The 9,979-nt window shown below is 43.9% G+C and overlaps 1 protein-coding gene across 1 annotated transcript in view; it reads left to right on the forward strand.

Annotated features, from left to right (window-relative positions):
- ATP5ME (ATP synthase membrane subunit e) overlaps positions 1-2,204 on the forward strand; it is a 2,479-nt gene extending 275 nt beyond the window's left edge. The window contains exons 2-4 of the mRNA XM_026866225.1: positions 79-133; positions 446-544; positions 2,065-2,204. Of these exons, the coding sequence (XP_026722026.1) occupies positions 79-133; positions 446-544; positions 2,065-2,090 (180 nt within the window). The 3' untranslated portion in view covers positions 2,091-2,204. The remainder of the gene's footprint in view (positions 1-78; positions 134-445; positions 545-2,064) is intronic.
- Positions 2,205-9,979: the final 7,775 nt, after the last annotated feature.

Raw genomic sequence — 9,979 nt, forward strand, 5'->3', positions numbered from 1 at the left:
CGTCGAGCCGGGCCTGGCCCGGCCTGTCGGCGCGGCTGAACTGAGCGAAGGGCGCGTCCTTGTCTCTGCCTCCTACAGTTCACCCGGTACTCGGCCCTCTTGGTGGGGATGATCTACGGCAAGAAACGATACGGTGAGTGCGACACCTCGGGCGGCCTCTCTTCCTCCGTGCAGTCCGCAAGGTCACCTTGAGGCGGCCGTGGCAGGCCGTGCAGCGAGGGGCCCGGCCGCCATTTCCCCCTTCCCTGCCGCAGCGGGAGCTGCCAAGGCCTTGCCGAGGAGACCCTCAGGGACGGGTTCTTAAAGGTTTGAAGTCACAGCTTCGTATAAAATACGACTCTGTGACAGTGAAACTGCTTTTTCGTCCTTTTTGAGTGAGCTAGCAGGTGCAGAGCTTTGTGCTGGGTTCTACACATTGTGTTATAAAGCAAATGTTTAATGGCAGACTACCTAAAGCCTATTGCTGAGGAAGAGAGAAGAATAGAGGCTGAAGAGAAAAAGAAGCGTGAAGAACTTGAGCGGATTGCAAAAGAGCTTGCGGAAGGTAGTCCCTCAATTTAATTTTTGCATCCCATGTCAAAGTGCACACACTGGCTTGAAGGTGTACTGCAGTTTTACTGCAGTGCTTTTAGGAGAAACTTGGGTTTACAGACAGTGGGCTGCAACAGCTGTGGATCCGTGGAGCAGTGGTTAGGGTTATGTGAAGGCTAAGTAGTTTTGTTTGATAAGCTTTTCAAAATACAAGCTTCAGCAGAGGAGGAGTTATGAACACTTTTGCAACCGAACAGGACTTGTTAAATGGCTGTCTGAATTTCCACTGAGAAAACAAACTCCTAAAAGCTGCTGGTTATTTCTGTGAGGAATAAGTGGAACTGGATATTAATTGTACTCAGATGTCCCTTATTCATTTGGGTGCAGGAAGCGTGATCCCTTTTCTCCGTGCAATACAGAAATCTCACAGATGTGGTTGATAATCTAAACCAGCTTGTAATTTTAATTTAGACTTTTAAGTGGTGCCACTAGTATAGTGTTAGAGGTTGGCTGTATTTGTTGTTTCTCATGTGAACAGAATATGCTGAATGTGTTCAGCTGGGTTTAGTACTGCTGCTTCTTTCTCATACCATTCCACCCTATAGTATTCCTGCTGCAGCATGCTCTCCCTTGTCGTTAGGATAATTTCTTGTCCCCTGGGTATTTCTAACAGAAGATTCCTCCCCTGCCTTACAGAGGAGTGTGCTCTCAAGCTTGAATTCACCTAGGTTTTATTAAGTGGACTTACAGTTAAGACCTTTTAACAAATTGATTAGTAATGCAAGCTGTTCTTGGTGCAGCTACACACTTAGTAGCTATTTCCCTGGAAAACAGTGGTATTTGCATTGTCTTGAACAAGAATAATGTTGAAGAAAACGCTGTAAAATTAAATACAGAAAATCAAGTATGCAAGTTGGTGAATTTTATCTCTTACTAGAGATAAAACGATTTTGCACAGCTGTTTTACCATCTTAAATACATAGTCTCTATAAGTCATAGACTAAATAAATAGGTCTTTTATATGTTTTCTAGTTTAGCTGAAACTTTTTGTATTTTGGAGATAGAGGCTGTTGCATGGTGTTGCTACTCCACTGAATAATGGAATTGTATGATTATATGTTTAGAATGTTTATCTGAGTGGCACAGAGATAACTGATCTCCTTTCCCAGAAGTGATTTTGGTATTGTTTTTCAGTTAGAAAGGTAATTGTTAAAACTTCATTCAGTGTGTAGTTACTGAAGATTATTCTTTAATGGTGGATAACTGGACGTATCTGTAATGATAGCACTTTCTGGGCTTGTTTGAATTGTCAATTAAGAAAACTTACTATTGAGTAAACCTGAAAAGAGCCTTTACCCCAAAGCAGTGACATACACTTTGGTTGAATAAGTAAAAGCAGGAATCATAAAAACAGACTGGAAATAAATATCATACTTAAAGGTAGCCTTTGATCCTACTAATGATTTGTGTATTTTAGTACTGCATGAGAGTGACTAGTAGTCCTAACTGTGTTTTTTCTTCCTTCCCTCCTAGCAAGTGAAGAGTCCATACTGAAATGAACAAAAGATTGGATCATAATTTCATACATGGAAATACATGGCTAGGCTCTGAACTGTTCAGTGGTTGATGGACTCTGTATGCTAGTTTATCAATAAAGTGCTTTGAAAATTTCAGTTGATATTTATTGAGAGAATTGCAGAGAAAAGCAGCAGAAATACTTAGAGAATGTGACAGGAAACATTTATCACAAGCTGGCCATTGCTGCAGCTGAAATACCCCATCTTACTCCGCCAGCAACAGCCACTCACTACACCAGTTTTGCATAGGTGATGATCAGAAAATAGATACAATTGAACTATATATGGACAGGTGGGGGGAGGCTGGTGGCACTGGCTGCCTGAAGCTGTTTTAAATGTCTTGACCAGTGTGTTGCTGTCACCTTTTTTTCAGCTTTGTTACCACAGTGGATTGTTGCACAATTCTTGCATTTGACAGTGCAGTCAGATTTGATTGTGACTTGTCAAACCATGCTGAGATCCTGAGGAATTGGTGCTGACTCACTACTCAGATGTTTCTGAACACATACCTCTCCAGATTTAACAGATGGTCAAATGTTGCCCAAACTAAGAACAAGTTACAGTCTAAGACTCTTTTGTAAGAAGTGACTGACTGCATGTTACTGACATTTAAAAAGTTAGAGGTTTTTAATGTGAAATTAAGTCTGCTTTTAGCATGTGAGCTGCTAAGGTGCCTTCCTCAGCTGTACAGATCTCAGATAATAGAATGGTAAAGATCATCTGCCACAGGGACACCTGCAACATCATGTTGCTCAAAGCCCCATCCAACCTGGCCTTGAACACTGCCAGGGAGGGGGCAGCCACAACTTCTCTGGGTAACCTGTGCCAGTGTCTCACCACCCTCACGGTAGAGAATTTCTTCCTTATATCTAATCTAAATACAACCCCTTTCAATTTAAATCCATTACCCTTAATCATATCACTACGTTCCCTACTAAAGATCCCTCCCCATCTTTCCTGTAGGCCCCTTTACCTACTGGAAGGCTGCTACAAGGTCTGACTGAAGGCCCTTCTTTTTTGGGCTGAACAATCCCAGCCCTCTCAGCCTGTCCTTGTAATGGAGGTGCTCCAGTCCCTGATCATCTTTGTGGCCTCCTCTGGGCCTGCTTGAGCAGGCCCATGTCATCTTTATGTCAAGGGCTTCAAGAGCTGGATGTAGTAGTCCAGGGGAGGCCTGACAAGAGTGGAGGGGGAGAATCACCTCTGTCAACCTGCTAGCCATGCTTCTTTTGATGTAGCCCTGATGTTCCAGAAGTTAAAAAGCCTGTCCCTGTAGCAGTGGTGTTGCGTGACTTGTTTTGTGTTTTTCTCACTGTAGATAATACTGGTAACTAGGATTTGGGGGATCTGGTTTCTTATTTGGGCAATGCTAGCTTCATTTTCCTGACATTGCAGATTAGCTGAAACAGTGATTTCAGATCTAGGTGATGGCAGTCTATCAGGAAATATTGTCATGTTTTATTAAACTAATTGCTCTTAATAAATGTACAATCTCTTCTAGATTATGATTTGGAAGAAATAAATCCTTAACTACCAGCGTGTGTTCTCAACTAATAAAGTCTTACAAAGTATAAGGAACTGAAATACAACAAAACTGGATTTGAATTGGAAGTGTAACATATCTGGTAACTGCAGGTGAAAGGGCTTAAAATGGGTTATTTTCAAGGAGAAAAAGGAACAGGAAAATTGGCTACATGTTGTCATGATTGGCTTTTTAGTTATTTCTTAGATTGAATGTATACCTCATATTATTGAAATGATTGGGTGATGGTAATGAAAGTACAGATCTAGACTGCCAATTAGTTTAAAATTCTGCTTCTGTAAAATAGAAATAATGGATCATATCCTGACCTTTCATGATAACAGGATGTGTTGCATACTTAAAATTCAATATTCTTTCAAAAACCTCTTATTTTCAGAAGCTGTAAATTTGATGTGAATTGCTAGAAAACTACTCTCTTTTTTTTTTTTTTAAGACCACATCACTGGTGCTAGTCTGTAAGCTGTCAGATGGTGGTTATGTGAAGTGAGTGCTACTGAAAAGCTACTGAAACTCAACACTTGGGATTCAGCTGTGGTTTGGTGCTTGAGCAAAATGTGGTTATAACAGGATGCTTATTTACTTCAAGCCTTTACTGCAGTTCCATTAAGGGCTGGCTGTAGAGGTAGGTATTGCTTTTATCTTTGAGTTGCTGGAGCTGAACCCTGTTGCTAGAACAGCTGTGGTTTGCGGCTCTCTGGAGGGCTAATTGTGCTCACCTTTACCTACTGCTGTCCCATCTCATGCAATTGTAGAGAGTGCTACAAAGGAGAGAGGTTATTCCCTCCCCTCCTTTTACTTCCACCATTGTGTTTGTTTATGCCAGCACTGACAGTCCTCACTGAGGGCAAAAGCTGAGCCTGTCCCTGGTGAGTAAATGCAGTGCTTTTCACAGAGTAGGATCCCAGCTCGTGCAGTGGGGTAAGAGGTCTATCTTCATAGAGGATGCTTAATGCAGTAGCCATACACAGGGGTTTCTGCAGCACTAGCTGCCTGGAGTTTTGCTGTCTTGCCTAGCTGTAGGACCACAAATGACTCAATCTTCTGCCTTTTGTATTATGCCTTTATTACCCTCCTTCCTGCATTTGGGGCCCATGTCTGTCTTGTAACCTAGCTGATAAGTGGTTGCATTCTAAATGTAAAGGGGATGAATACTTCCTTTGAAGCCAAGGATGTCCATCACATCTGTAGGGATTAGGGTACAAGAATCCCACACAGGACAATGCAGAAATGCCACCTTTTCCATACAGTACTTAAAACCTGGCTGCAGGCCCAGGCAAGAGACTGTCCTTGTAATATGTCTTATTGGGATGAATTCCACTGTGGGTAGGGAATGTGCCACAAGCCTCATTATAGCCATCCCACAGTGACCAAATTACTCTGCCATGCCATTCTGGCCAGTCAATAGATGATTATCAGGTTTGAGAAAAAAAAAAAGCCAATGCTAGGCAGCTATAGTAATTTGCAGCAAGACTAAGATATCACAGCATCACCTCGGAAAGTTAACATTCAAAAGGGCTGAAATGGACGAGTAACATTTTTTAAGAGAAGGCCAAGGGGTGAACTAATTGTCTTCAGCTGAGGGAGATTCTGGGAAAGACAGCCTCATACTCAGAGGTGCACAGGAAAAGGACCGGATGCAGCAGACACAGGTTGCAGCAAGTACAGACAAAATCCTGACAGTGTGAATGATCAGACTTAACCAGAGTCCAGAGACTTTTTCTTTGATTCTGTAACAGACTTGATTACTCGCATTTTATACACATGTCCTATGAACAGGATTCTACAGGTGTTTGGATCCAAGGCCATTTTTTCACTGATAAAACACATGGAAGAGAGAGGCAAGCCCATAGAAAGTAAAGGCATCCGAGTGTGCACAAGCAGTTTTGGAAGCAGTCATCCAAAGGTGCAAAACGAAAGAGTTTGACTTTGCACCTGTGGCAGACTTAAGAGCCCTTATGTGGTCTGGTAGTGCTGCTGAATGGTGGTTTCCTGGGCGGGGCATCATCAGGCTGCTTGCAGTTGGGGGAATTCAGTCCCAGTCTTTAGCCCCTACAACCCTGAGAAAGCAGATGGAATTACCTCTACAGGAAGGGGAGAATGTAAGATCAGACTGCAGATACATCTAAAGACTGTTGCAGAAAGGATGGGTGTAAATTCTTTTCCAAGCTGCTAGAGAGAAGAGAAAAAATGGGGTGAACATGTTAAATAAGCCTGTGATAAGTATCTGCTGTCACTGAGAAATAAGTAAGGCCAATTCTTGACCATATGAGTGCACACCAAGCCAAGTATTTGTCTGCAAACTTGATGAAAATTTTGTTTGGCAATGCATTTCAAGATAATTGGAGAAAGAACTGTGTTATTTGAGCCTGAGGCTACCGCAACCCCCAGCAGCAAGTAAGAGCAACCATAAGTTACTGAAAGGTGCAGAGGAGAAGGCAGGAAAGACAGAGCCTCTGACCCCATGTGGGGTGTAAGGTGTCAAGGGATGAAGAAAGCAAGGAGAAGATGAGGCAATAACTGTTTAAAGGCAACATTTTCTTGGAGAGAGGTAAAAACTGAAGCAGACAACCACTTGTCTCAGAATGGCAAGATGAGGAAGGAAGCCATAAGAAAATGCCTTTCCTCTCAAAGGGTATGTGAGTGAAGATCCCCCATGTTTACTCTGTAGTCTGGAAGACACTGCAACCACCTTTTCTTCTGCTGGAACTGGGTTTGTCTGACTCCTCAGTGCTCTGCTGCTGCTTGAAAAGGAATTTCTCTCTACTGAATGTTTTTCCTAATCTTCCCCATATCCCACCTTAAGGTTTTGTGGAAGGAGTAGAGTAGGAGGTACAGAGAAAAAAGATTTTTCTCTTGCAAGTGATACAGAGAAATGATTACTTGTTTTGAGACTTTTACTTATAGAAAACTGCTTAGCAACTTATTTACTTAGTTATTGCAAGGTATAGTATTGCTTATAGTATTTTTTAATATTGCTAAGAATCCTGCTTGCCCAGAATGTGCTGTGGAATTTTACCAAGGACTACTCTGTTCATCAAGACAAAGCAGTTCACTCTGAAAATCTAACAAGAACTATTATACTTTTGTCCTTGGAGAACAGGTGTGCGCTAACTAGTTGGAATCTTGGTAATGAGTAAAGATAGCCATATATGGATGGTAGAAGTTCTATTGGTTCTCTTAGATAAGATAGAATGAGTAAACCGGCTGAAAAACACTCTTGTTGTTCAAGAAATTGGCCAAGAGAATCTGTGCATGCTCTGGGAAAAAACAAGCTGAGGAGGACTGTGAGCCTTCCAAAGACCCCCGAAGATGCCCACCAGGAGGCAATGCGCAGTTGCAAAGAGAACATAAAGTGCTGACACCAGCCTCTAGAGCTAATCCAGCCTTACTCATGCATATGTATGTTTGTGTTATGTATTTCAATGAACAAGGATATCCACACTCCGTAAGTTTCTGGTAAAATGTGCGGTGGGTGTGCGACCTTTGTGGAGAAATCCCCTTGCACCCTGGTGCAAGAGTAAACATACCTGATTTATAACTCTCCCTGAGTTGTAGTCTTTTTTTCTGTGAATCACAAGCATTTTTGATAGGTGATGCAAGCCACATTCAGTCTAGACAGCAACAAAATCTTACTCGGATCCAGTACTCTCTGGGCCCTCACGGAGCTTTTCTCAAACAGGATCTGGAGCTGCCAGAAGGACAAAGCCACTCTGCTGAATGCCATCATGCAGTCCATCTGCCTTGAGGGTGAAATTGGGATCTGTACACCATCTGTGGTGTTTAATACCATCTCTTCTTTTGAAGGGCTGAGTGCTCCCCTCCCAGGAGGCTCCCCCTGGGAGGGAAGCAGCACTTCCCAGCCTTAGCTGGTGTCAGACTGTGGCCAGCTGGGAAAAGACAGTGAGCACTTCTCCCAGATCCATGAAATGTGGTTGAAGACAGGACCATGGTCTCCACTCTCCTTGGCAGTTTTTTCCTCCCTCTCTGCAGGAACTGCCACCCTCACAGCTCTGCCAGCAGCAGAGACCTTGTATGCCAGGTCAGGCACCTTAACTCACAGCCCCCCAGAAGCAGCAGCAGGCTAGGCTCCAGTAGAGGGAGCAGCTGAAGGTCACCTGCTGGGGTTGTTATCCACCCCTGCCAGGGTCTCTATCTTCTCATGCGGGCTCAGGAATGACACAACACCAATATGATGATCAGATTGTTCGTTTATTCTTTGATTCTGGTTACATTTATAGTACACTTAAGTTCCATACATGCGCTTATCTGTCCTCTGATAGGCTGCATGCTATCTACACGCGCTGTCCATGCACTTCTACAAGAATTTGCATTGGTTAATTGTATTTACGTATATAAAGCCCAAAGCTTGCCAAAACTTCATTATCCCATATCTTGCTTTGTTCAAACTGGTATGCTTTTGCTGACCAGTGTTCATTCTTTTGCTATCTGTACAGCTACTCCTTTTGCTAGCTTTGCCTTCAGCCTTGAATCCACCTGTCTGCATTAACTCCTGTCTAATGTAGCCCAGACTCCTACAGGCACCCACATGCTTTTTTGGTATCAGAGCAAAGAGGTCCTGTCTTGAGTCAGTTTGTCCCACCCCTTCCATCCAGGACACCAGATGCTGGCTAAACTGGAGCATTAAAAATTCCTTGGCAGCTACCCACTGAAGCAAGATGCTTCTCCTGCATGGAGAGAAAATTCACCATCTGAGCTCCTCTCGGAGAAACCTCCCCTGTCAGTCTCACAGGGATATTAATTTCTCTACCCTCCTGGCCACTGCCTTCAAAACCAAGAATGGAGGTCTGTTGCATTACCTCCCTCAGTGAGGCACTTAAAAAATGGGGCCAGACAACAAGACAGCAGGAGCAGCAGATGAAGCATCTCATCACCATGTCTTGTGTGATGTGGGGAGGGAAGGGGTTCCTTCTACCAGCTGCCCTCTCTGGGGCATTGCATTGTGCCATTAATGCTTTCCTTTGATGAGCCAGCTGAAATGAGCTAGGAAATTAAAATAGGATGTAGAAATTAGACACGCAAGAAATGAAGGTGTAACTTAGTTTAGAGATAGAGATGGAAGACTTAGAGATCAGGCTAGGGACTAGAGGCCTATTAGTTAAAAGATAACTAAGATTAAAACAGGATAATAGATCATAGTTGGTGGGCCAGAGAGCAGAACAATATGGAAACCTTGATTAATGGAAGCTGTGAGGGAACACTTCCTGATGGAATAGGAAGACAGCCCTAAAAACTGATCAAAACCAACCCTATGGTCTGGCCTGAGTCCAGGAGGCTACAGAGACTGCAGAAACCGAGGTAAAAAGTTCAACAGTGAGGAAGAGGAGCTACTTCATCTCTGTGACCCCAGCCCACGGCCACTGGGACACCCTGCGCAGATGCAACTAGGAGGAGACTGGGGCGGAGCATATGAAGAAGACTTTCAAGCTCATTATAATATGATGCGGGGACAGGTTATGCATATGTATAGGTGTATTATGAATATGTAATGCTTTCTAGCATAAAACCAAGATAAGGTGCCACGAGAGGTGCGCATGTTTCTGGTGGAATGATCCTCTGTGTGCCTCGGCGCTGAATAAACACACCTACTTTATAACCTTAGAGGTTGTGGAGTCGTGTTTCCGCAAGTCACAGCCTGGGAGATGAGGGTTTGGGGCTTGTCCCAAGGTACCATGGATGAATGAGAAGTACTACCCTGCACTTTACTGTGGGATAATGTCAGACTGCAGTTGTATGTTGTCTTCCGGTCCTTTCCCACCCTGTACCTCCTCTTAGATACACCAGTGCAGACATGCTGCTTGCCTATGGACCTGCAAGGTGTGAGAGACGAGAAACCAGGCCTGTGAGAAACTAAGACAAACAGCCTGGAAAAGCAAAAGTTGAGGCTGATTGAAGAAATGCCTCAAACACTCGCAAGACAAAACTATGAGTCACAGGGTGCATTCTGTGGAGGCTGAAGCTGATAATGCTGCCCAATGTAGCTGGGGGAGAGAGCCCTGTGGAGACAGGACGGCTCTTCTCTGGGGCACCTGGGCAAATTTCAAGGGCCGTGTGTCCGGTGAATTAACTTTGCTTCATTATCCATGAAATGCATATTAAAGTTAACACCCCTCAATATGCTAGTGAGGGCTATCATGATCATGCTAATTACATCATCCCATGAAACCCCTTACCCCTCCCTGTACATGGGATATGTAGCTAAGTGGGTTGACCTATGGGATGGACCCAAGGAAATTGGGTATAAATCAAAAGGGGGAAGAAAGGGCTCGCTTCCCCTCTCCCTGCCCCCCCACCCCCCCGCCGCCCCCGG

Source organism: Athene cunicularia (assembly GCF_003259725.1).
Source record: "Athene cunicularia isolate RWA chromosome Z unlocalized genomic scaffold, athCun1 chrZ_part2, whole genome shotgun sequence".
In the NCBI taxonomy this organism is placed as follows: domain Eukaryota; kingdom Metazoa; phylum Chordata; class Aves; order Strigiformes; family Strigidae; genus Athene; species Athene cunicularia.